The sequence below is a fragment of the Myotis nattereri genome (genome assembly GCF_964212035.1).
Source record: "Myotis nattereri genome assembly, chromosome: Y".
NCBI classification, from domain to species: Eukaryota; Metazoa; Chordata; class Mammalia; order Chiroptera; family Vespertilionidae; genus Myotis; species Myotis nattereri.
The window spans coordinates 38,310,573-38,337,919 of NC_138094.1; the positions used below are offsets into that span (position 1 = coordinate 38,310,573).

General features: G+C 42.7%; 1 protein-coding gene across 1 annotated transcript; it reads left to right on the plus strand.

The window, feature by feature from the left end:
* Positions 1–14,153: 14,153 nt before the first annotated feature.
* Positions 14,154–26,565, plus strand: LOC308512489 (cyclin-Q-like; the record flags this gene model as incomplete). Its single annotated transcript, XM_081082220.1, has 2 exons — positions 14,154–14,961; positions 26,546–26,565. The coding sequence occupies 2 exons, from the start codon at positions 14,154–14,156 to the stop codon at positions 26,563–26,565; spliced, it is 828 nt and encodes a 275-aa protein (XP_080938346.1).
* Positions 26,566–27,347: the final 782 nt, after the last annotated feature.

Consider the following 27,347-nt stretch of genomic DNA (forward strand, 5'->3'; position numbering starts at 1 on the left):
ATGGCGGTTAATTTGCATATGTAGGCACAATGCAGGGAGGCGAAAGGGAAAGCATGAAGAAGCCCCCTGTCACTGACAGTGATCGGAAACCCAGGGGGGAGCTAAGAGCCCTGCACCCCATCCATGGTCGGAGAATTGGGCACCTTTGCCACCATGGCCAGTGATAGCGGGAAGTAGGGTTGGAGCCAGCGATGGGAGCTGGGCACGGGCAAAGCCGGTAGTCCCAGCAGCTAGGGGTCCCTTGCCTGGGCCTAAAGCAGAGCCCGCGATCACGGGGCCGCTGCCGCTGCCGCTGCGGGTACCCGCTACCCAGGCCGGACGCCTTGGCCAGAGGCGTTATCCTGGGCAGGGGCAGAGCCTGCATCGTGGGGAGCCTGGGATCCCCTGCCCAGACCTAATGCCTCGGCCAGAGGCGTTAGGCCTGGGCAGGGGCAGAGCGGGAGATCGTGGGGAGCTCGGGTCCCCTGACCAGGCCTACTGCCTTGGCCAGAGGCGTTAGGCCTGGGCAGGGATGGAGCCTGCAAACCTGGGGAGCTGGGGGTCCCCTCCCCAGACCTAACGCCTTGGCCAGAGGCGTTAGGTCTGGGCAGGTGCAAAGCGGGAGACCGTGGGGAGCTCGGGGTCCCATGAGGCATTAGGCATGGGCAGGGGCAGAGCAGGAGATCGTGGGGAGCTGGGGGTCCCCTGCCCAGGCCTACTGCCTTGGGCCAGAGGCGTTATGTGAGAGGGGGCAGGCTGGGCTGAGAGACACTATCCCTCCTCGCCCCAGTGCATGAATTTCGTGCACCGGGCCCATAGTTATAAATAAATATATTGATGGTGAGGGTGCAGTCCCTGAGGAGAGGGCGGACTGCACTCTCTGTTGGAGGAAAGGGCCAGTGGATCTTCTCCCTGGAAAAGCAGAGAACCTGGAAAAGCACTCTCAGATGTTATCTCTGAAGGAAAAATGTGGTGGTTTTAAAATTCCAATGGCTACAGGCCTTCTTCCTTTCTCCCCCTACTTCTTTGGCAACCTCATATGTCTAAACATACTTTTCCAAAGTCTTTGGTAACTTAAAAAATTGGAGTTGCTTACATTAAGTAAAAAAACTTATTAAAACTCTAAAGGTTTTAAAATAACAAAATTTTGCAATATTTATTTGAGTTTGACTCGAATGAAAAAACAAAGGACAGATTTGAATCTATTAATTAAATAAGTCTTTGTTAATTTTATTGGAAATATATCCATAAAAATGTGAAGGTATTACTAAACTAAGAAATGCTAAGTATTTAACTTACCACCTAAAATTTAAGGCTTCCAAGAGTTAAAAGTTCAAATTAAATTGGGAGAAATTATGTGCTCGTAATGATACAATGCATAAAGTTTAGAAATTCATTATCAAGAAAAATATTTCATGTGATTTCTCTGGAAAAACTTAGTAGTACAAAGTATATTGTAGTCCTTATGTGTACTATGCGTGGTAAAATGTCAACCTAGGATATAATATTTTATTGGACTGATTAAAAAAGAGGATTAATTCTATGGTCTGAACCAAATTTTTAATAAAAAAAACAGTTTAAATTTTATTGATCTATTTTAGCATAATTACAACAAACGTATAATGTAATGTTTGGGTTACTCATATTTGTGATAGTCTTTCCATGTTAAATTTCAAGACTTTAACCAAGAGATAGCTTTGAAACTTTTCAAGTTCCCTGGAATAATTACAGGGTTTACTCTCTTCTTAAAAGAAATATTTTAGGAAAAGAAATATTTTCAAACCAAATTACCCCGATCTAATATACTTGAAATCACTTGAAGCTTCATCAAATAAAAATTAATAGCTGTGTTCTCCTTACATGCATGTATTTTAAATGTTATAAAAGTTTCACCCTCTAAGGGAGGGCAGGACAAAGTTGCTGAATACTTCTTAAGCAACATCAGATTATTCAGCAGCAGAATTTTAAGATGGGAGACCTGACAGCCAGATCTATAGATAGGCCCGGGGGTAGTGCAACATCTGGACTTCATAGGTCAAATGTATAAGTTTACTTACTTTGCTTTCTCAATAAAGATGCGTATTTTAGTCACTAAATAAATTAGCTTTTTACAATATAATCATGGTCTCATATAAACTCAGTTATACGAGAAGCAGATATTTTATTAGCAATTGGTTCTAACACAGTCCAGAGTAAAATTTCTGTACCTATGCAATAACCAAAAGAATGCTGTTCAAAAGTAAATTTTAAGCTCAAAAAGAGGAGAAATTTTTAAATCTCTTCTGCTACTATTTACAAGGAAAACAAAAAGTTATTATTGGAGCATTAAATCTCACCATTAATAAGACACCATAGAAAAAAAGGAGTTACTTTGACTTAATCTGTATGCATTGCACAATTGGCCAGCATACCTCTTATTGGTATTTCTTAAAAGGAACCAAGTTTGTAGCTCTATTTAAAAGAAAAAAAAATGTTTTTAAAAGAAACTCCCTAAATGTGGCCTAGAAATTACTCTGGGAGAAAAAACAGGAGCAGATTCCCTTCAAAGATCTAGAAAACTGTAATTAAAAATAAATGTATTAGGCCTCATAAAGAAAAGTAAACCATTTGCATTTTGCCTCCGTAAACAACGCTTATGTCAATATACTCAAAGACTGATAGCAAAAACCCTATTAGTGTCATTTACTGTCCCCACCCAATGACAAAGTTAGGAAATAAGCCTTATTTTTGACTGATTTAAATTAGCAAATGAAAATAAAAGAATATTCAGGGGAACTTAGTTGGAATAGGCAGAAACCTATTCCTGGAGCAGTCACTGTTTTCACTGATAGTTCATCTCATGGTAAAGCTGCTTATAATGCAAAGAATTCAGACCAAGTCATTCAGACCAGTCATACTTCTGTGCAAAGAATCGAATTAGAAACGATCAAGGCTGACTTGCAGGATTTCCAAAAGCCTCTTCATATTATCTCTGATCTGCCTATGCTGCTGGCTTGGTAAACAGAACTGCAACGACTCAATTTAAATGGCTGTGACCGATGCCTATCTATACTATTTGAACAAGTCCTGGTCCTTTAACAAAAGGAAATGCATAGGCCTATCAATTAGTTATTTTATTAAACAGGCCACAGAATCTCATCAACTTTTACATCAGCCTGCCAAAATATTGTACAGCAGGCAAAACAGATTATCAAGAAATGTCCCCCTTGCATGTTATATCTGCTACAAGGGCCTCTAAATCCCAACTTGAAAAACAAAAGTGGGGGAATAGTGAAGAAATCTCCTGTAAGTAGACTGCACCAAGCCTTAATTACTTTAAAATTTTTCCTTGTAATGCTGATGGCAAGACACCCATAGAATTACACTGGTGTCAGAATAAGTCAAACCAAAATGGTCTGGTTAAATGGAAAGATACCGAGTCTGGTTTATAGAAGGGTCCCTTTATTAACCTCTGGTCGAGGATATACTTGTGTGTTTCCATAAAACTCCTCCAAGCCTGGATGTTTCCTGCAACATGAATTTGAGGGAGGAACTGACCAGTCTACTGCAACCACAGATAGCAGAGGCCCCAAGCAAAACGCTGAGGAGTCAGAGGAGAAACATCCAGAGATAGGGGATGGTGAAGACGCCTTGCCATGGTAGCACTCATCATTGGTGCATTGGTGCAGGTTGACCATGACAAAGCCAAAAAAATTCAGACCTACATTGTCATTTCTCACCATTTGTCCACCATCCAGAACTCGAACATCATTGCTGTCATGTCACAAGCTAACAGTGACTGGAAAGGGATCCATAAAAAACTAATGGCCCCAAAAGAAGCCTGCTATGAATGAATTCCTTAAATACCTGACAATAATATTTAGAAGGACATGAAAGAACTCAATCCTTGTCGTCGAATCTCCCTACGTTTCCTTTTTAGAGTAACCGCTATTGTCTTTCTTTCTTGTTCTTCTATGTTTGCTTCCAGTCTGAAGATGCAGAATGAAAAGCCTTAAAAGGATCTGAGCCCAGCTAATGGCAGACACCTTTCTAAACTAATTAAGAAAGCAAAAAGGGGGAAATGTAGGCCCAGCAAAGACCAACAGTAGTGAATATATCAAAGCGAGAATCCTACAGCAGGCGAATGGACTTTGATATTCAGCATGGCGGAAAATCAGCATTTTGCTACCCTGCTGATGGCAAAATGGCTGTAAGCAACCTCCTACCATGATAATACTTTTACTGTTTACCAAACTTTACCATTGATATGCCTGTATGCTTTGCTAAAGGGCAAATGTGTATTAAAGTAAATAAAAACTGATGGGTCCTGGGTTTCAGAGAGCCTCTTTACTAGAGAAATGTCTTCACCTGGCTCCCCCACGCCTTCTAAATATGTAATTGTTGTCTAGTGTATTCATTTCAGTTCATACACTTTTGCAGTTCCTGAATCTTTGCTGCAAAAGGTTGCTGCAGGGAAGGTAGTGGAAGGTGGGGTTAGAGAGATCAACTAAAGGACTTGAGGCATGCATATGAGCCTGACTAATGGACACTGACACCAGTGGGGGTGATGACATGAGGAGGAGGTAGGAGGGACAAATGGGGGATAAGGAAACATATGTAATACCTTAATCAATAAAGAAAAAATAGCCCTAGCTGGTTAGGCACTGTGGATAGACTATTGGCCTCCAGACTGAAGGGTCCCAGGTTTGATTCTGGCCAAAGACACATGCCTGGGTTGTGGGCTTTGTCCCCAGTGTGAGGTATGCAGGTGGCAGAGAATCAATGATTCTCACGCATCATTGATGTTGCAATCTCTCTCCCTCTCCCTTTTTCACTGAAATCAATAAAAAATATTTCAAACAATAAAAGAATAAACAGATGAATAAAATAGAGCCAGAGTAAAAAACATATGTTTTAGAATATAATAAAAAGAATCCTATTATTTTCATATATTTAATAATTCCTACAACTTTTGTGATAAAATAGGTTTGCACTGTTTTGGTAATATTATATTTAATATTTTTTCCTTAACATATTAATGTTTATTGCATGTAACACTATATTATAACAGACTAATATGCAAATTGTCCCTTCAAACAGGAGTTTGACCAGGAGATCCACCATGGGGTGGGACAGTCTGGCTAGCATCCCGGCTGCACCCTGCAGGCAGCCCCACACTGTTCTGTCCACGGCCCCCCTCCACCCCCTCAATGATTGAGGACCCGCCAGCCAGTAATATGCCCACAGCCCCTTCCCCTGTCCTTCATCTTCCTCCATCTGATCCCCCACTCTATCTGGGTCCAGCCAGGCGGCCAAACACCTGTATCCCCTATCCCTGGCCATCCCGGCGATTGGGGTGTGCAGGCCGGACACCACCCATGCATGAATTGTACACTGGGTCTCCAGTATTATTATATTTAAAATTGTTTTTCTTGGAATATTAATGCTTATTGCATGTAAAATTATTACATTTAAAATAGTTTTTCTGGAAATATTAACATTTCTTCAATGTAACATTACGACACTAAAACCATTTTTCTTAAAATATTAAAAAAGTAAATATAAAAAAGAGGGACACTGTATCAACATGGATTAAAAGGAATGCATTCTTCACTCTGGTGTTATCTACTTATTACCTCACTAATCAGAAGATGAAGAATTATTCCTAACAATGAAACAATAAGATAGTGTTGAGTACAGATGCCATCCACTACTCACTTTCCACATGGCTTCCAGAAATTAAAGTGTAGCATTCCTTTTAAAACAGCTCATTACTCTAATCCATGAGAGACTGTACCATTTACCTTGACTTCCCATCCCAGTAATGCTTTGCCTTGGATCAGAATGGGCAGGTCTTGTAGGTGGAGGATCCCAACTTCTTGAAGATGGAGTTCTTTTCAGTGGAAGGGAATCCACCCTGCAGCCACTTCTGTGAAGATTAATTGTATGTCCGCCATCCTCTGTGTTATAAATAACATCATTCTACTTGAGTAGGGTCAACATTTGTTAAATGGTCAAGTCTGGTTATTGTGTATAAATATTTACTAAACAGGATCATGGTTATAAGCATGTTGGTTAGCACAAAATGATAAAATTCTATCTTCACATGTCTTCAGTACAGTGCTCAGAGTTATTGAAAATCAGTTTGGATAACTGAGAAAGAACTGAAGCAGAATTATAAATACGTGCCAATAAAACAAAACAAAACACACACACACACACACACACACACACACACACACACACGGCAATTTGAATGCAGAGAATCCAGATATACTAAGTGAAAGAAGTTATTTAAAAGATACAAGAAAACAGTCTCAACTAGTCATCAAACTAATTTCATCTCAATAAAAGCTTTTAAAACATGTAATGTCATAATTAAAAATTAAAATATAAAAAGTCAAAACATGATGCATTACAAAAAAGTGTTATTTCACAAATGTTATCATATAATTCCTACAGTTCATTTATAAAATAACTCTTTGATCAGAATACTACACTCTATTTTAATAGTATTTAAAGTAAACATGTTGAATAATACATAATTAACAATCACTGTTTTCATTTTCAAATAGGAAAGAGGCTTATCTTCCAATTCTGTAATTCGTCATGGGAAAGAAGAACTATGAGCATCCTCATATGTGGCCAAATATGAACTAGCAAACTCTTCTCAGTATCACCCAGATGGTAAAAACAGGAACATTCACCTTCATCTTGCACAAACCCTGCTATAACACTTAGGAAATTTCCCGTGAAATGTCACACACCTAATTATCACAAATGGACACTAAATCTTTGAAATTAGGAAAACTGGTTAATATGAAACCAACTTTTCCTCCTACAGATATATTGAAATGAATATACTTTCCTTTCATAGTCAGTCAAATAAGTAAATAGATAAATTAATTAATAGACACCTCCCTGAAAATAGCTCGTCAACATGTTTATTCATGTTTCATATTCCTCATATACAAGAAAGAAAGAAGGAAAGAAAGACCAATAAACTTGGTGAATCATTGGTTTTTAGCCTTTTCCTGAGTCAGAGACCCCTTTGTGAATCTATTAAATACCATAGACATTTCTCTTATGTAGTTTCCAAATGGAAAGTTTTCTACATCAAACCTAAGTACAAGATCATCTTATCAAATTAATAATAGAGATTATTATTTTACACAGTACAGGGTTGCACATTCCTATACTCAAAACTAGTATTTCAAATCCAATTCTAAATAATGAAGTGTGTGTCCTTGACGTTTATATAGTTAGACCAACTTTTATTTCAGTGGGAATTTTCCAAGGTGAACTGATGTCCTTTTTTGAGACGAAAGAAGGGTACTTTCAGAACAAATTCTTAGTAGTTCAATAAGTATGAATCTTTACTTTAAACCTACATGACTTCCTGTTCCCAAAGTGTAACATTCTAACATAAGATCAATAGAATTGAGTTCTTCAGAGAACAGTTGAAGTGACTAGAGGCAAACAGTAATGCTAAAATAGACTGAATTTAGCTTGAGGTTTAAATCGTATCCCTGTAAGGTCATTAAGAGTGTTTCACACATTACATATTGCATTCATTATTAGAAGTGCTATACCTCTTTAGCAATTACAAATCATCTTGATCATCAGTATACATTCTTAATCTAATGAACCGTATCATTTCTTTTGCTTTGAATGATATGAATGAAATTGAGGTGTATCTCTTCATTCAATGTTACTGTTTTCACATAAATAATAGTCTCATGCTCATATCTTTTTTTTAATTTTTTAAAAACATTTGAGTTACTGACAGTAACTTTATGAATTTAAAGTTATTGAATTTATGGACGTTAATATGATCACATAGGCACTCTTTATTGAATTTATGGAAGTTAATAGGATCACATAGGCTTCAGGTTCACAAGTCTATGATACCTCATTTGCATATTGTATTATGTGTTTACCTAAGTCAGATCTCCTACCATCCCTAAATTTTGAAACATTACCTAAGTGTTTTCCACCTGAAGGACGTCCTTTTGCTTCTCTTACTTCCTCCCTTTCACTTCTCAGACTTCTCACATCACCTCTATTTCTTGATGGAAGTGGTGCCCCCTGCCCACCCCCACTTTGAAAAGATGGTTTCTTGGTGTAGTCTACTTTAGTTGTTTTTCCACCCACAGACTAAAATGAGTACACATAATATCAACACTACATAACATTTAACCTGAACAAATGAGCAACTGTTTGAAACCTACTTATTATTGCAACTAAAATCAAGATCTACCTCAAATTCTTCTCCCAAACCAAGTGTTTCCTTCAAAAATGACAGAGTCCTTTTTCATGGTAAGTTTATGAAATATTTCATTATTATCAATATTCCATTGAAGTATTCAACACAGAAACATATATTTTGGTTAATAAAATTCCTCGAAAGACTCCTAGTAATAAGGACTAAAATGTATGTTGGTTAATAAAAGTCCTCCAAAGACCCCTAGTAATAAGGACGAAAATGTCTCACATTCCAGGGGAAAGCACATAAATTCCATTCTTGTTTTTTAGTAGGCTTATTCTTGGTTATCTGGAGATAGGGATAGAGAGATGGAAACATAGATGAAAGAGAAATATTTTGATCAGCGGCTTCCTTAAATGGCTCCTACTGGCAAACCAGCCAGCACCCTGGGCATGTGTCCTCACCCGGTATAGATGATGAGACATCTTGGTTCACAATTCTATCCTCAACCATTGAGCAATACTGACTGGGCAATGTGGATTACTTTTTAGAATGTGTCTGTTACTTCATTTATGTTTTGACACATCTATTTCATGTTTTCCAGTGCACCCGGCTTACATAAACTATTTATTTTTTAAAACAAACAATCATTCATTCAAAATGATTAGGTACTTTATTCCTCCTCTACCGCTTCTCAGGTTTCTTACTTTTACTATTTCTTCAGAAAAAATGACAGAAAACAATGTCCAGTATGAATGCAACTCTGTATACATAGTTCTGATTTGTTTCCCCATTCTATTTTTAATCGGCTCTTTGCACAATCTTTAGTATTTTTATGTTACTGCACTGTTTGATGTTAAATATGGTTCTAAGAAAACAAACCATCTTGAAGGGGAGAGCTGCTATGACTAGGAACCCAGCCTCACCTCTACCCAGATGGGCCTCACACATCACCTGAGAGCCACTCTGGCCAAAGACCTTTTTACGGCAGCAGCAGACCCACGGACACCGGGACCCCAGCCCCCCACCACTGCCATTACCTCCTGTGAGTCTTGGAGTGTACAATTGAATTGCGGATCCACTCTGTGGCCATTGGCCCATCGCACCCTGGCACCTGGGTTCTGACATGATAGCTAAAATGGGGAGACAAACAAACAACGCACAAAGGACAGAAAAGGAGGAATTGCCAGAAGAGGAACTCAATTAAATGGAGACATACAATATGTTCGAAAAGGAATTCAGAATAAGGGTCATAAAGTTCATACACCAGATGCATGGGAAATCCACAACTTACATAAGAATCAAGGACAAATGAAAAAAATTGATAATAGCTACAATAAAAAATACGATGGAAGGTTTCAATCGTAGACTAGAAGTAGCAAAGAACTGAATCAGCGATTTAGAAGACAGGGCAGAGTAACACACCCTGAACAACACAATCTGAACAGCAACTTGAGAGAAAAAATAGAAAGCAGGTGGATATCCTAAGGGAGATTGGGGATAACATGAAACAAATAACATGTGTATAATAAGGGTGTCAGAAGGACAAGATGAGGAACAAGGATTAGGAAACCTATTAGAAGAAATAATCACAAAACCTTCCTGATCTTGGGAAGAAAAAGTCACACAAGCACAGACAGTCCCAAACAAGATGAAACCAATAAGACCTATACCAAGACACATTGTAATTATAATGGCAAACAATAATGACACAAACAGAACCTTAAAGGCTGCAAGAGAGACACAGAGAGTCACCTACAAAGGCTCTCCTGTTAGATTATCAAATGATTTTTAACAGAAACAGATCAGGCCAGAAGGGAATGAAAGGAAATATGCAAAGTGATGCAAAACAAGGGACCAAATCCAGGAATACTTATCCAGCAAGGCAATCATTCAAGACTATAGGGGAATTCAGTGTCTTTACAGATAAAAAAAAATCTAAGGGAGTGTTTCACTACTAAACCATCAATGCAAGAAATGCTGAAGGGACTGTTGTAAAAAGAAGGAATAGAAGAGACAGAAGAAACACAGGCATAAAAAAAAAAGTGGCAACATATCAGTACCTATCAAAATAACCTTAAACCTAAATGGACTAAACACTCCATTTAAAAGATATATAATGGCCAAAATTATAATAAAACAAGACCCATATATATGCTGTCTATGAGAGACCCACCTCAGAATAAGGACTCACATGGACTGAAAGTGGAAGGAGAGAAATACTTTTCAGGCAAAGAAGGGGAAAAAACTAGGGGATCAATAATTATATTTGAAGAAATAAATCTCAAGAAGCCAAGATGGCGATGGAATAGGCATACACGTCCCAGGGCACATCCTGGAGCAAATGGAGTGAGCAGCTGAAACTAATAACACCCACCCGGAATTGGCAAAGTACACTCAGGTGGTCAGACAGATTACAGCCAGGAAGGGCAGAGTTCCTCTGGTAAGGTAAAAACCAGGGATCTGGGCAGGAAAGTTTGCCACACCTCTGAGCCCAGAAAGGGTATAAGCACACCTATGTTCATAGCAGCACAATTCACCATAGCTAAGACCTGGAAACAGTCTAAGTGCCCATCAGCAGATGAATGGATTAGAAAACGGTGGTATATCTACATGATGGAATACTATGCTGTTGTAAAAAAGAAGGAATTCTTGCCATTTGCAGCAGCATGGATGGAACTGGAGAGCATTATGCTAAGTGAAATAAGCCAGTCAATGAAGGAAAAATACCACATGATCTCACTCATTTATGGATAATAAAGACCATTATAAACTTATGAACAAAAATAGATACAGAGGCAGAGCAGCTTCGAACAGACTGTCAAACTACAGCGGGATGGCCGGGGAGGGTTGGGGGGCAGGCGGGGAGAGTGAGAGATCACCCGAAAGACTTGTATGCATGCATATAAGCATAACCAATGGACATAAGACACTGGGAGTTAGGGGAGGCCAGGGGGTAGTCAGGGCGGGGAAGAAAGAGGAGACATATGTAATACCCTTTGTAATACTTTAAGCAATAAAACAATTTAGAAAAGAGAGAAAAAAGAAATCTCAAAGTAAAGGTCATAAAAAAGAGATAAGACCGATTGCTATGATGTGCTCTGACACCCAGGGAGTAGACTCTCAATGCAAGAGCTGCCCTTGGGGATCAGTGAGCTCCCACAGGGCAGCGCCATTCAGCTGGATCCTGTGCTGACGACTGGCAAGGGGAGCAGCAGTGGCAGGAATCTCTCCCACCTCCACAGAGGCGCTAAGCATGTTTGGCAACTGGGATTAAGCCTAAGCCATCATTCGGACATCCCCTGAGGTCTCCCGGGCTGCCAGAGGGTGAGGGACTCCGCCAAGTGTACAAAGTTCGTTCACTGGGCCTCTTATATTGCTAATAAACTACAATAAGATATAACAAAATTCAAATACTTGGAGGCTAAATAGTCTTTTATTAAATAAATGGAGGCCCAGGGTATGAATTCCTGTATGGAAGCAGTCTGGTTGGCAACCCCAGATGGGGGCACATGGGGCCAGGCCTGCAGCGGTTAGTGGCCATTGGCGGTTAACCAGAAGGCCATGCCTCCAATCTGGGCGTTAGCGCATATAGGGGGTGTGGCTGACCAGGGGAAAGGCTGTGAGTGGTTTGCTTATCAGTCCTGCCCCGAATGGGGGATTGGGGGCCGATGGGAAGCAAGGTTGGTCAGGGATATGGCCGATTGGGGCCCAGATAAGACTGCTTGGCTGCCGCAATGCAAGTCATAGCCACCAGCTATTCTGGTCATTCTGCCATTCCGGTCACAGGGCTTTTATGTACAAAGATAGATAACTGGGTTACCGAAGAGATTAAAGAAGAAATTAAAATCATCCTGGAAGTAAATGAAAAGTAAAAATAAAAGTCCAAAATCTATGGGACACACTGAAAGTAGTCCTTAGAGGGAACTTCATAGCATTACAGGCCTAACTCAAAGAACAAGAAAAACAGTTAACAAATTATCTAACTCGCACAACTTAAAAAGTTAGACAGAGCAACAAGCAAAGCCCAAACTGAGCAGCAGGAAGGAAATAATGAAGATCACAGCAGAAATAAATGACATAGAGACCAAAAACCGCACAAAAGATTAATAAAGACATGAGCTATTTCTTTGAAAGGATAAACCAGATTGACTAAGCTCTAGCTAGGCTCACCAACAGGACCCCAGTAAACAAAATCAGAAACGAAAGAGGCAAAATAGCAAAAGACCCCACAGATATAAAAAGGATTGTAAATAAATACTATGGACAACTCTACTCCAACAAACTGATCAACCCTGAAGAAATGGACATATTCCTAGAAAAATACAATCTTCCTAAACTTAGTTAGGAAGAATAAAACATAGGACCACGCCAATAACTACTCAGGAAATTCAAGCAGTCACAAAAATAACTTGCAGCAAACAAAAGCCTGGGCGAGACGGCTTCACAGGGAGTTTTACCAAGTGTTCAAAGAAAAACTAAAACCTTCTTCCTCAGACTATTCCATAAAATTCAAAGGAAGTACCATTTCCCAACACTTCCTATGAAGCCAGCATTACTCTAATCCCAAAGCCAGATAGAGAAAACACAAAGAAAGAAAAATGCAGGCCAATATATCTCTGATGACCATAGATGTTACAATCCTCAACAGAACTCTAACAAATGCGATGCAACATTACATTGAAATGAGCATACACCATGCCAAAGCGGATATATTCTGGGGAAGTAGGATGAGTCAACATCCAGAAATCAATAAGTGTGATGCATCACATAAACAAATTGAGAGAGATTCATATCCATTGGTGCAGGAAAAGCATTTGACAAAATCCAACACCCAATTTTGATAAAAACTCTAAGCAAACTGGGCATAGAGGGATCATACCTCAACATTAAAAAAGCCTTATGTGACAAAACTACAGACAACATCATACTCAATGGGCAAAAACAATTACTCTAAGAAGAGGAACAAGACAGGGATGCCCACTCTCACCACTTCTGTTCGACAGAGTACTGGTAGTGCTAGGCAATGCAGTCAGACAAGAAGAAGTCAAACAAGGCATGCTAAGTGGAAAAGAGGAAGTAAAACTGTCATAATTCGCAGATGGCATGGTATTGTCCATAGAAATACCTAAAGACTCCACCAAAAAAACTAGGAGATTTAATAAATGAATTTGGCAACGTAGCAGGGTACAAAATTAACACCCAGAATTCTATGGCTTTTTGATACACGGATAATGAACTCAGAAATAGAAACAAACAAACAAAAATGCCATTTAGCAGTGCAACAAAAATTTAAGAAACCTAGGAATAAACTTAACTAAGGAGGTAAAAACCTGTTCTTGGAAAACTACAGGAAATTGAAAAAAGTGATAGAGGAAGACTAAAGCAAATAGAAGAACATACTATATTCATGGTTTGGTACAATCAACATCATTAAAATGTTCATAGTACCCAAAGCAAAGTAAAGTTTTAATGTATTAATCATTAAAATGTCAATGGCGTATCTCACAGACCAAAAGAAAGTTTCCAAAAACTCCTATGAATTTAAGAAAAGACCCCAAATAGTTACAGCAATCTGGACAAAAAAGAACAAATTTGGAGGGATCACAATACCAGATATCAAGCTATACTACAAGCCACCATTCTCAGAACTGCGTCTTACTGGAACTAAAACAGACAAAAAGACCAATGGGACAGAACAGAGAACATAGAAGTCGACCCTAACCATTATGCTCAATTAATATTTGACAAAGGGAGGCAAAAGCATAGAATGGAGTCATAGAGTCTCTTCAATAATTGGTGTTGGAACCTGGATGGCAGTCAGGCCTAGGCAGGGCTGGGTAGGTGGGGCGGTGCGGGGCGGGGCGGGGCGCGGCGGGGCGGGGCGCGGCGGGGCGGCTGCGCACTGGGCTAGGACTCTGCTGGCACAGGCACTGCACTGGAGACTCTTGCCCTTCCCGCGGGGTCTGGGGCCTCCCAGCAGGGCCCCATGGAGGACCTTAGCCTGGACAGCTGCAGAGAGGAGGACGCGGCGCCGGGCACCAAGGGGTGGCCCGAACCCCAGGCGAGGGTGCACTTACAAGTGACAAGGTTCATCATGGAGGCAGGTGTCAAGCTAGGGATGCAGTCCATTCCCGTCGCCACCGCCTGTGCCATTTACCATAAGTTCTTCTGCGAGATCAACCTGGACGCCTATGACCCCTACTTGGTCGCCATGTCTGCCCTTTACTTGGCTGGCAAAGTGGAAGAACAGCCCCTGCGAACCCGTGACATCATCAACGTGTCCAACAGGTACTTCCACCCAGGCAGCGAGCCCTTGGAGATGGACTCCCTAGTCTGGGTGATCCAGGACAGCATTGTGCAGTGCGAGCTCCTTGTGCTACGGGTACTGCGCTTCCAAGTCTCCTTTCAGCACCCACACAGGTACCTGCTCCACTACCTGATTTCTCTCAAGAACTGGCTGAATCCTTACAGCTGGCAACGGACCCCCATCTCCGTCACTGCCTGGGCCCTGCTGCGGGACAGCTACCGCGGGGGGCTGTGCTTCCGGTTCCAGGCTCAGCACATAGCGGTGGCGGTGCTCCACCTGGCCCTGCAGGTCTATGGGGTCCAGGTGCCCGCTGAGGCCATGGCCGAGAAGCCATGGTGGCAGGTGTTTAGTGGCGACCTTACCAAGCCAATCATTGATAACATTGTGTCTGATCTCACTCGCATTTATACCATGGACACAGAGATCCCCAAAGACAAGCCTGGGACACTCGGCTGCCAGGGGACAGCACCACCACATCGCCCTGAGGGCCGGTCCCCAGAGCACTGGCAGGGAGGACTGGTTTTGTGCTGCTGGAGACAGGCCGGTGAAGGCGATGACATGCTGCCACTTTGATTCTCAGGCTTTGACTCTCCCTGGCAGCCAAGGTCCAGATGGGGATGGGCGCTGCACCTCCCGCGGTCAGGAGGGTGCCGCGGGCAGCTCTGAGGCCTCCGGGTCTGCTTTTGTCCTTTGAAAGGACGCAGACTACAGCCGAGGTTTGGGATCAGTGGAAGGAAAATCAAAGAACGGATGGGACTGTGCCCCAGGGGATTTTTTTAAAGGCCAGATTTAGAGAAAGCATGACTCAATTAACAGAGGAAATTTTATTTTGTTTCATTGAAGATATTACAAAGCCAAAATAAAAACATAATAATAATTGGTGTTGGACTTATAGCACAGATACATGCAAAAAAAAATTAGTCTAGACCACCAACTGACACCATACACAAGTATAAATTGGGAATGAATAAAGGACTTAAAAGTAAGTGGGTAACCATGAAAATCTTAGAAGAAGCAAAATATCAGGCATCTGTCTCAGCAATACCTTTACTGATACAGCTCCTAGGGCAATGGACACTGAGGAGAAAAGAAACAAATGGGATGACGTCAAATTAAAACACTTCTGCAGAGAAGAAGCGGCCAACAAATACAAAAACAACAACAACAACAACAACAAAACAAGGAAGTCCACTGCCTGGGAGAAGATATTTGCCAATGTTATATCAGATAAGGACCTATTCTCCAAAATTCATACTGAACTCATCCACTAAACAAAAGGAAGATCAACATTCCAATAAAAAACTGGGCACCACCACCACGAAGGCCCTTTCTGACTTATGGTGGCCCAGTTCCTGTGATGATTATTACAGCCACACAGGAGATGGGTATGATGGGGGCACAGCAATTACTGCAACAGCCGATGGGACACCCCTGTAAGAGGTCCTGAGTGTGGTGCTGGCGGCGATCACAGGATACACCATGTATGCAAGAGAGAGTGAATCATGCAGTACAGTAGCTCACCTGATTGGGCACTTTGGGAGTCAGAGGGGAAGACCCTGTGACAGAAGAATTAGACACTGAAAATAAAAATGATAAGGTACAGACAATATTTTATTGTAAGCAATTTGGCTTCTGTTATTTAAGAATGACAAAAAGCAAATGGTAGGTTTGGGGGAAGCATCAAGAATTGTAGGTACCATTATGAAGTTTCAGGATTGGAGGCAAGGTTTGAATTGTACAAGGTTGCTTCCTAAGTGCTGATTTAAATTACAATATACTTAAATGTTTAAATTTTACATATTGTATTGTTAACATATTCAGAATATAAGCACAACCAAGAGACCAACAGAGGCAAGACACTGGGAGTGGGTGACAAGAACAAGAGACTAGAGATAGAGGAAGCCGGAGGGAAGGTCAGTAGAAAAAAAGAAAGAGACATGTATATTACTTTTGGTAAAACCTTAAACACTAACATTACAAAAAATTTTCAGAAGAAAGTGTTCTGCAACATGGGATTTCTTGTCTGATTTTACAACAAACACAGAAAAGCAGTCTGATTGGATGGTGAGTTATATTCATGGCCCTAAATTTCCCAGGGTGTCTATGACCATATGTGCATGAAGTCTTTGAAGTGAACTGCATACAAAATGAAGCACTGTGTTATTTCGTCATGGCATGCTGCCCTGTTTTCCAGGTAGGGAGGGTAAACAAATGAGGTATTCTCCTTGGAAAACCTAAATGGATAAACGGATTGAAGAACCTCTGACAAGGCTGCAAAACAAGGATTCCTCCAGCTCTGTGGCCCACACTTTGCCCCCTAAGATACTGATAAGGAGCAGGCTGATCCCACTGGCCCCAGGAGGAAGAGGAGACCTTGGGGAAATGGGAGATGGTGGTGAGCAGCAACAAGGCAATGTGACGTGGCAGCACAGCAGCCTAGGCCTCAGCATGAGGAAGATTCACAAACACCTGTGGAAAGGAGTATAGGAAGAACATGTCATGGCAGCCCCTCTTGAGGGGCAGGTAGAAAGGCCTGAAGGTGCTGTGGGCGGCCTAGAGGGAGAGTTCAGAGGAGGGGCTGAGGTAATCTGCTTTGACTCTGAGTGACAGTGGACATGCACACTCCATCCTCCTGCCTAAGCCCCCCTGCCTGAGCTGGAATTGCACTGCCCTTGTTGTGCTGGTAGTTCCTGTCTCAGCCACACACCCTGCGGCCCTGGTGTTACAGGCTGTTTCCCTCCCAGCATCCAGGTGTCCCTGTGAGAGAAAAATAATGGCCCAGGAGGGAGCCTGGCAGCACACCAGGGGAGAGCCCAGGCAGCCCCTCCTCACCTGTCCTGTCCGCTCACTAGGGGCCATCATCCTCTCATAGTACTTCAGGGGATTGAGCCACAGGTCCTTGCTGATGATCTGGTAGGGCAAACAGACCTGTGTTAGGAGAGCACAGAGGACCCGAATAGAATCCCAAGCAGCAGGCGGACACAGGAAGCTGTATGCTGGCATGGCCAGCGACATCCGACCTCAGCAATCCTGCCAGATGCTGTCACACTGTGGTCAGAGAACCAGTGGAAGAAGCTGGCGCTGCTGTCCAGGAGCCTGTGGCTGTAGACTTCTCGTTCACAATGCTGGTACCACTGAATGGGAGTGGCACGGGACAACCTGTATCCTGCAGGAGAGGGGTATGTGAAGCTGGGTACATCGCCTTCCATCCCTGCCCACCACCAGCTGCAGCCCATGCAGGGAGCCTCCTCTTACCTGTGAGGGTGATGAGATACTCCTTCACAATCACATGGTTGCGGAAGTAGGGGTTGCTGCAGAAGTACAGGCTAATGGTGCAGCAACCCCAGGGATGCCTGACTTCCCTCACCTGCAGAAGGAAAGTGGATCCAGGGAGTGAAATCGCAGCCCAGTGCTGCCGCCTGTAGCTGTTTTCAGGGACAGGCCATTTCCCCACCTGCCCTCCACTACTCCTTGGACCAGGTGCACTTACCTTCAAATCAATCACATGGCCAAGCATATTTTCATCTTGGACGCTGATCATGGCCGACAACTCAGGGTGGTTGACAAACTGCTTTGGGTCAAGGAGCCTGCAACCTGGGAGCTGGGCATGGACCAGCTAGAAAGAACAGCCTGGCCTGGCCTCTCCTTCCCTTAAGGCCACTCCTTCCACATAAACGGCAGAAAGCTGCACAGCACCACTCTGTTTCCTGACAGACCCTGATGCCCACCAGATTGTTTTGTGCTGAGGGCTTGAAAGGCTACACATCACACATTCCTGCTTCTGACTGAGGAACTGGACATAGAGACGGCCTGTAAGGTAGTGTTAGTTAGTCCCAGAACAGCCCGTGCAACACAGCCCTGTCTGTGGGCATCAGCCCCTGGTGTATGCGAGCCTCTGCCTTGGAGCTCTGCCCCTGGACCCCCTGGTAATGCTTCTATGGTGCCTGTACAAGACAGAGGGTGTCTCCAGGATCCTGGGCCAGACCGGGGCGCACTGCCCCTAGCTTGTCCTCAATGTTCTTTTCTAGGGGAACCATCCCCGCTTACACCGTTCTCCTGCACTGTCCCATGCTCCTTGTGATCCTGCTCCTCTACCCTCAAGGATACAGCTGTGAGCCAGAACCCAGGGATGCGCTGGATATTGAGGCTTCTCCGTTTGAAATAGGGCTTGAGCCTCTGCCGAGTCCTGCACCTGAGCCGAGAGAAGGCCCTGCTGGCTTGCTCGTTCATGGGCTCCATCTCCAATTGAAGGGCCTGGAGCACCTCCAGAGGGGACCAGGTGACTTGGCCCCGGGCCCTGACTGGGCCTGCTCCTGCTGCACTGGCTCCTCTTCTTCTGGCTTTGCTTTGGCCTTGGACTGAGGCTCCACCTCTCCCACCTGTTCCACTCCCTCCATGGTGCCCTCCACTCCCCCTGCAGGACAAACTGCTCCCCTGAAATTAATTGCTCCTCCATCCACCCCTCCTCCTGGTGGTCACTCCCTTGTGGGTCACCTGGATCCTGTGCCTCCAGCCTCAGCTCTTCACTCACCACCTCCTCCTGCCTCCCCCTGCAGATCTGGGAAAACCTCCTCACCTGCCCACTTGGCCTGCCATGGCACCACCTGCAGAAGGCCCTCTGTCCACAGGATAAACTGAGCCTGTGCCTGGAACTCCTCCCCCAGGCCCTCCTTGTCTTCCCCTTGCTCCTCACTCTGGGTTCCCTGCTGCACCTCACTCTCCTCTCCCTGCACACACTGCTCTGCAGCCACCCAGTCCTCCCCTCTCCCGCACTCAAGATCAAGCCCAACATCCTGGCCTGTGTCCAACCTCAGCTCCAGGGTCTCAACCTCCCCAACTTGCATGAAGTCCTCCCACTCCAGCCCCAAAGCTGCCCTCTGAACTTCCTGTGCCCTTGTGTCCTAGGTATCACCACTTCCCTGCACCGAGGTGAAGCTAAAAGCCTCCTGGATCATCCTGCTTGCCCTGTCCTTGCTGGTGCAATGGCCCTGGGGAGCCCTGTGAATCCTCAGGCGCCCTGCAGCTGAAGGCCTCCTAGTGGAACTGAGAGGAAGCGTGCTGCCCCCAGGAGCCCCTCAGTCCCCCAACACAGCCTCACTCTGGATGCCCCCTGGCTCTGAGACTGGTGCTGTGAAGGAGCAGGTGGTGCAGAGCCTGCTGAGTCCAGGCAAGGTGCTTGCTCACTGGTGCATGCAACCAGGCCCTGGTGTGCTGACTGGGTGCACACTGGGCTCATGCACAGGCGCTGGTCATGTGAACATGTGGTACAGAAGGCACCCAGCCAGGCCCAGCCTGCTGTTTCTGGTTGGGCTCCTCAAAAGCCTCCTCCAATCACGGACGGGGCAGTGGGTGTCACCCTGCGCAACCCCGCCCCTCACTCAAAGTTGTGGTGTAGGTAGATGGTAACTCAGAGGTATCCTATTATCTCTTCATTAGCCAGAAAACGGAGATTTTGAAAGCTTAGAATCTTGACATGACTGAAAAGAAGGAAGAAATGGTGGAACTTGAAAATGACTTCAGGTTTTCTCACTGTGCTGAATGAAGTCAAACACTGCTGCAGTGAAATATTTTACCCGTTGTTCTCCTGCATGAACTACAATAATAATGTGCTTTGTGTTGACATTTACTGCTGTGTTGCTGACAATTACCTGGAAGAGAAGTTAAGGGGATTCAATGGGTTGGAAAAAGTTGAGCTAAATCAGAAAGCAGGTCTAATTAAGCAAGTTTATTCTCTATCTATCTAAAGACACACACACACACACACACACACACACACACACACACATTTATATGGCTAAGGTGACTCGTGCATGTGCCATATGTTTGAAGCTCTTGCTGGCGCCAATTGCATGCATGTGTTTCAAATCGTCATTGTCAATCTGAATTTGGTTGACACTGCTATTATAGAGAAAGGGCAAATAGCAGTACTAAAATATTTCTTCTAATTAATCTCCTTTCAATGGGCACAAATCCATGCACCTGGCCACTGGTATTCTAATAGTGGCAAGGTATGATCCGTGACTACTAATATTCTATTGGGCCAGGACATGCCAAATTGGTCACATATATCTATATATATAAAAGCGTAAGCGACATTATGAGTGGTTGGTACAATGCACACCGACCACCAGGACGCAGACGCTCAACACAGGAGCTTCCCCCAGGTGGTCAAGGCTCTCCCACAGGGAGAGCATCACTCAGCCAGAAGGCGGGCTAATGGCTGGAAAGTGCAGCTGTGACAGCAAGAGCCTCTGCTGCCTATGTGCCTATGTGACAAGGCTACGAAGCAGTGGTGGCAGGTGGAGTGGGGCTTGGATGAGCGGGAACAGAGCACCTGGCTCCACCTTGGGCTCCTGCCTGGCTGCCTGCCGTTTCGTGTACTGCTACATCCCTCAGGAGGTGTCAGACCTAACCTGGCAGTCCCACATCTCCCAAGGGGTCCCAGATTGCCTGAGGGTGCAGACCAGGCTGTGGGATGCCACCGGTGCTTGAATTTTGTTCACCGGGCTTCTAGTCATTTTATTATTTATCACTGATTCAGCATGGTTCTCTTCTAATGCTGAATAATTTAAAGGTATAACCTGAATTTGGTAATGATGGCCATTGAGATTTTACTGCTCTTTAGCGGTATTATTTAATGGCTTATATGAAGGGCACTAATCTCCCTCAAAATATGAGAAATATTACATGTCCCACAAACAGTACTATGCTTCAGTGATAATTCTTTCCACTAATGCCCCTAAGGGAGCCTTTCACTAATTTTCTTTGCTCACTAGCTCATCCAAAATTGAAATGGGAAGGCTGCTTGTCTATATTCAAGTGCAGAGGCATATTCTTCTTAACTACACTGATGCTATCAATACTTTCAATTTTCCAACATAATTTATAGTGAGGGTCTCTATGTTAGACTTTAAAACATCTCTTTACTAATATGAATATGTCACTTTTACCTTATTTCTTCACAACTATGTGCACGCTCTGATTTAGCAACTTTCAATGCCTGACTCTTTCAAGTGTCCCTTTACACCCTTCTTTTCATTAAAAACAGGCCATCTGAATCCACACTGATCACTTTTCAGCCTGCTGTGATAATTCAGACATTCCTTGGGTTACGTTGGTCTCGAAGTACATAAGTTTTGTGGTTACGTTGCCATTCCCCATTTATTTATTAAAAAAAAAGGTTTGATATTTCTACGTATGTACATATGTGCTTTATATTTTCTTATTATTCATTTACCACAAGAAAGGTCAGCAATTGTTATCTTTCTTCTATTTTTTTTTTTTTACTGTTGCACACCATTACTGCTGTGTATGTGTGCTCCATGTGAGTGACATATGTGCTTATGTAGGTGGGTTCTGACTTACGCGAATATTGCATTACATCCCACTGCAGGAACGCGTCAACAATGTAACGCGAGGAACTACTGTACTTGTATCCTATTGATTAAGATGTAGTTATTTGGTCTCCATATTTCTTCAATACGTATATGATTGTTGGAAGTACAAATTATATCTTTATATATTAATGTGTTAATTAGAATTTTCACTCAATAAAAATAAATGCCTTGTCCTTACAAAAAGATCTGGCCTTATAATTGAATGGCCTAATACATATTAGAGTAGGGCACGACTACCAAAGTTTCTCAGAAAAACATGGGTTGAAATGAAGAGTATATCCTGCCTACCCCTACTTGAAACAAGAGCCTTAGTTGAGCTCCATCATGATCCAAACAGAGACAGAAACAGTAAGATACATGGCAGGTTTCTGTTACTATATGCCTACTGAGCATGCCTCAGTGCACATTTCCTGATGGTGCTATTGATCAGAATGTGCACTCACAGGACATTAGGGCCTTCATGCACAACTCCATCCTGAAACCACATGAAAAGGGGCGTATTGGACAAGAATGTTAGCAGGGACTTTACAATGCAGAGGGATTCTGAAGAAGATTGAAAAAGGTGGCAGAACCCTAGCCAGTTGGGAACAGTGGACAGATCACCGACCTTCATACTGAAAGGCCCCAGTTTCGATTCAGGTCAAGGGCACTTGCCTGAGTGTGGGCTCAATCTCCAGTCTGGGGCTTGCAGGAGGGAGCTGCTCAATGAATCGCTCTCATGACTGATGTTTCTAACTCTCACTTGCTCTCTGTTTCTCTCTGAGATAAATAAAAATATATTTAAAAGAATGGTGGCAGAATAAGTGGATGCTACAGGGACATGCTCCCAGGAACAAACTGATATTCCAACTGAAATACAGAACAACTTCCTGAATAATCAATGGAAAACTCACAGGAGAGAACCCTGACACCCGAGGACCGAAGGTGGAGGCCACTTAGACACTGGTAGGAGGAGAGGAGGCTTGAAGGGGCGGGCCTGACACCCACAGAAAGCAACTGAAGTCTCGGGGAGATATCTCAGCTGTGGAGGACTGCCACTGAGAACTCTGGGTCTAATCCCCAAGCTGCGCCTCCTAGCAGAGCGCACCAGAACTGAGGAGGGTACCCATATAACCTGTGGATGTGAATAGCAGCAGGGCACTGTCTGCCAGGGAGAGACAGCTAGAAATTCAGGTAAGGCAATTAACATACACTACTGGGAAACACCTTGCCCTGAAGACACTTAAGAGATTATAAATAACAATAAACCTACACACAGAGGTAACTGCCCCACCCTGTTGAAACAAACCCTTGCTATAACCTGAGGACCATTGCCTTGGAAGCAAGTTAAGTTGGAATCCTATCAGTCTATAGACAGAGGAGGTCTCTAGAGGTTTTGATTCTTTGCCTGACCTACTTAGTCAGAAACATCCTTTAACAATGTTCTGCACTAGAGACCGAGAGGCACAGAGGATCTACCTAACTTGTCACCACAAACCCACGCAGAAAGCCAGAAAGAGGAAATAAAGAAAAAACCCCCAAATGAGAGAACTAGAGAATTCTCCAGATATAGAGAGAGATGAAGCACAGAGAAGACATTTATCTGAATCTGACTTCAGAGTTATGAAGGTAAAAGAGTTCAACAGCATATAAAAAGATATAGTGACTACGAAAAGAAGATATAAAATGACATAATACACATAAAGAACACATTAGAAGGAATAGGCAGATATTAGGGAAAGCTGAGGATCCAATCACTGATTTAGAACAGAGTTAAAAATATCACCCAATAAAAAAAAGACAGAAAAATTAAAATTTAAAACAAACAAACAAACAAACAAACAAACAGGAGGGCCACTTACATAACAGTATTAGAATAGCCAGTGTGCCAAAAGAGGCAGGAGGGGAGAAAGGCATAGAGAAGGTCTTTGAAGAAACAATGGCAGAACACTTACCTAACCTGGTAAAGGAAAATCCCACACAAGATCAAGAGCCAAAGAGAACCCCAAAGAAGAAGTACCCTAACAAACCCGTGACCAGACACATCATAATTAAAATGCCAAAAATTAAAGACAAAGAGAGAATCTTTAAGGCAGTAAGATAAAAGAAAACTGTTAGCTATGAAGGAGTTCCCAGAAGGCTGACTCCTGATCTCTCATCAGAAACTCTACAGGCCAGAAGAAGATGGCATGAAGTACTCAAGTTAATGGAAAGAAAGGATCTGAGACCAAGATTACTATATCTGGCAATTCTTTCATTCAAAATAGACGGTCAAATACAGAGCTTCCTAGACAGAAAAAGGCTGAAGGAGTACATCATCTCCAAGCCAGCTTTACAAGAAATGCTACAGAGATTGCTGTAATGAGAAGGAGAAACAGAGACAGAAACTTAGCCACACAGAAACGAAATGGAAAGAAATAAATAAATACCTATGAATAATAACCCTAAATGTAAATATGTCAATGCTCCAATCTAAAGGTGTAGTGGAGCAAAATGGATACAGAAACATGATGCAAGTATATGCTGTCTACAGGAGCACCATCTCAAAACAAAAGACACACACAGGATGAGAGTGAAGGAATGGGAAAAATTTCCATGCAAATGGAAAAGAAAAAAAAGGCCGAAGTAACAATACGCATGACAGAAAAAATAGACTTTAAAATGAAGGCCATCACAAGAGACATAAAGGTCACTGCATGATACTAAAGGGACCAACCAACAAGACGATATAACCCTAGTAATCATATATTCAGCCAACATAGGAGCACCTCAATATATATATCTCAAACAAACAAATAAACAAAAAATCAAAACAAACAAAAATTCTAGAAGACTTTAACAGAGAGTGTGACAAAAGAAAAGTCACAGTAAGGGACTTTTATCACCCCTCTGACATCACTGGATAGATCTTCCATATGAAAAAATACCAAGGATGCAGGGCCTCTAAAGGACACACTGGATCCATTAGATTTAATTGACATTTTAGAATAGCGGTTCTCAACCTGTGGGTTGCGACCCCTTTGTGGGTCAAATGGCCCTTTCACAGGAGTCGCCTAAGTAAAGGGTGTCCCACAATTCACACAAGAAGTAATTTTGATAGAAAACAAGGTTTATAATTAAAAACTGTACATTTTTATTGACTCATAAAGAAAGTAAAAGAACTGCACTTGGAAAACTACAGGACATTGAAATGGAGATAAAGATATCAACCAATGGATTCATATACCATGTTGAAGGGTTGGTAGACTTAACTTCATTAACATGTCCATACTACCCAAAGCAATCTATAGATTCATTGTAATCTCCATTAATATACCAACAGAATATTTCACAGACACAAAAAAATTCTCGAAAAAATTCAAATGGAGTAAAAATAGTCTGAGCAATCCTGAGGAAGAAGGAAAAAGTTGGCGGGCTCACAATACCAGATATTAAGCTATATTATAAAGCCACCATTCTTAAAACTGCCTGCTACTGGCAGTAGAAAAGACATATACTCCACTGAAACAGAACAGAGAACCCAGAAGTGTACCCAAGTCATTAGGCTCTATTATTAATTTAAAAAAGAGGAAGGAGCATACAATGGAGTCAAGACAGTCTCTTCAATAAATGTTAGGAAAATTAGAAAGATACATGCAAAATAATGAAACTAGACCTCCAACTTACACCATTCACAAAAATAAACTCAGAATGGATCTACTTAAACATCAGATGAGAATCTATAAAAAAAACTTATAAGATTGCCTATGTAGCAATATATCAGATATGTCTTCTCAGTATCTTTATTGATACAGCTCCAAAGGCAATGCACACAGAGGGGAAAATAAACAAGTGGACTACGTCAAAATAAAACCTGCACAGCAAACAAAAACCTGAAGAAAACAACCAGAAAGCCCACTGCATAGGGAGAACATATTTGCCAATGGTATCTCGGATAAGTGTTGAATCTCCAAAGTTTTCAGGGAACTCAAAAAATTAACAATAGGAAGATAAACAATCCAATCAAAACATGGGCAAAGGACCTAAATTAACACTTTTTAAAAGGAGACCTATAAAAGGCCAAGAGACATACGAAAAATGCTCAAAGGCACGAACAGTCCAAGAGATGCAAATCAAAACGACAATGAGGTACCATCCACACCTGTCAGAATAGCTGTCAGAAAAAAATCAACAAACCACAAGTGCTGGTGAGGATGCAGAGAAAAAGCAACCCTTGTGCACTGCTGGTGGAAATGCAGACTGCTGCAACCACTGTGGAAAACCATATAGAGATTTCTTAAAAAATTAAAAATGGAGCTCCCCTTTGACCCAGTGTTCTCTCTTCTAGGTATATATCCTGCCGGAGTCCAACCCCAGCGGGTCCAGGGGTCCCCAAAGGCGTAGACGGAGTTGGCGAAGAAGGAATGACACGGAGACAGCGTTCAGTTGATCAGCAGCCTAGCCAGGATCTCCAGCCAAGTTCTGGTCAGGATCTCCAGTGAAGTTCTGGTTAGGATCTCTAGCCAGGTTCTGTGTCCATGTTGTCTTGCTAGATTCTCCAGCCAGGTTCTGTAGCCAAGTTCCCTCACTAGGTTCTCTAGCCAGGTTCTGTCCAGGTTCTCCAGCCAGGTTCACTTACCAGGTTCTAGTCAGGTTCTCTTGCCAATTTCTGTAGTCAGGTTCAGTCCAGGCTCTTTTGCCATGTTCTCTCGCTAGGTTCTGTCTCTAGGCTCTGAGGCCAGTCTCTGTCCAGGATCCCTTGCCATGTTCTCTCCAGCGAAGTTCTTCTGTCCCCAGAGAACACTCTGTGTAGGTTCTGTGCCTAGGTTCTGTCTCTCTCTCTGTCTCCTTACATCTGTGTCTTGCTGTCTTATTACATCTGTATTTATACCAGTTGATTCAATCCTATCAATCTCTATTTCAAAGGTTAGGGCGTTTCTTATCTCCATTCCAGGGAGTAAGGATTATGTAGCTTAAGCATGATTGTTCGTAGTTAAAGTGATTAATTACCCACCTGGCACTTAGTTAAGAGGTTTTATTCCCTCCCTAACTTCAGGGGAAAATCCCTACCTGGGAAAACAACCTTTCTCAGAGAACTTGGTTAAAACACAGCGCCAAGAAGGTGAGCAAACATATTAAGAACAGCATGCCATATATGCCAGGTCCCTTGAAACAGCAAGGATGGACCGGCTCCCGGCAATATCCCAAGAAATGAGAAAGGCCAATCAGGAAAGATATATGCAACTGTATGTTCATACCAGCCCAATTTACAATAGCTAAGATTTGGAAACAGTCTAAATGCCCATTAGCAGATGCACGGATGAATAAACTGTGGAACATCTATACAATGGAATACTCTACTGCTGTAACAAAGAATGAACTCTTATAATTTGAAACAGCATGGATGGACTTGGAGAGCATTACACTAAGCAAATTAAGCCAGTCAGAGGACGATAAATATCACATTATCTCACTCATTTGTGGAATATAATGAACAACATTAGCTGATGAACAACAA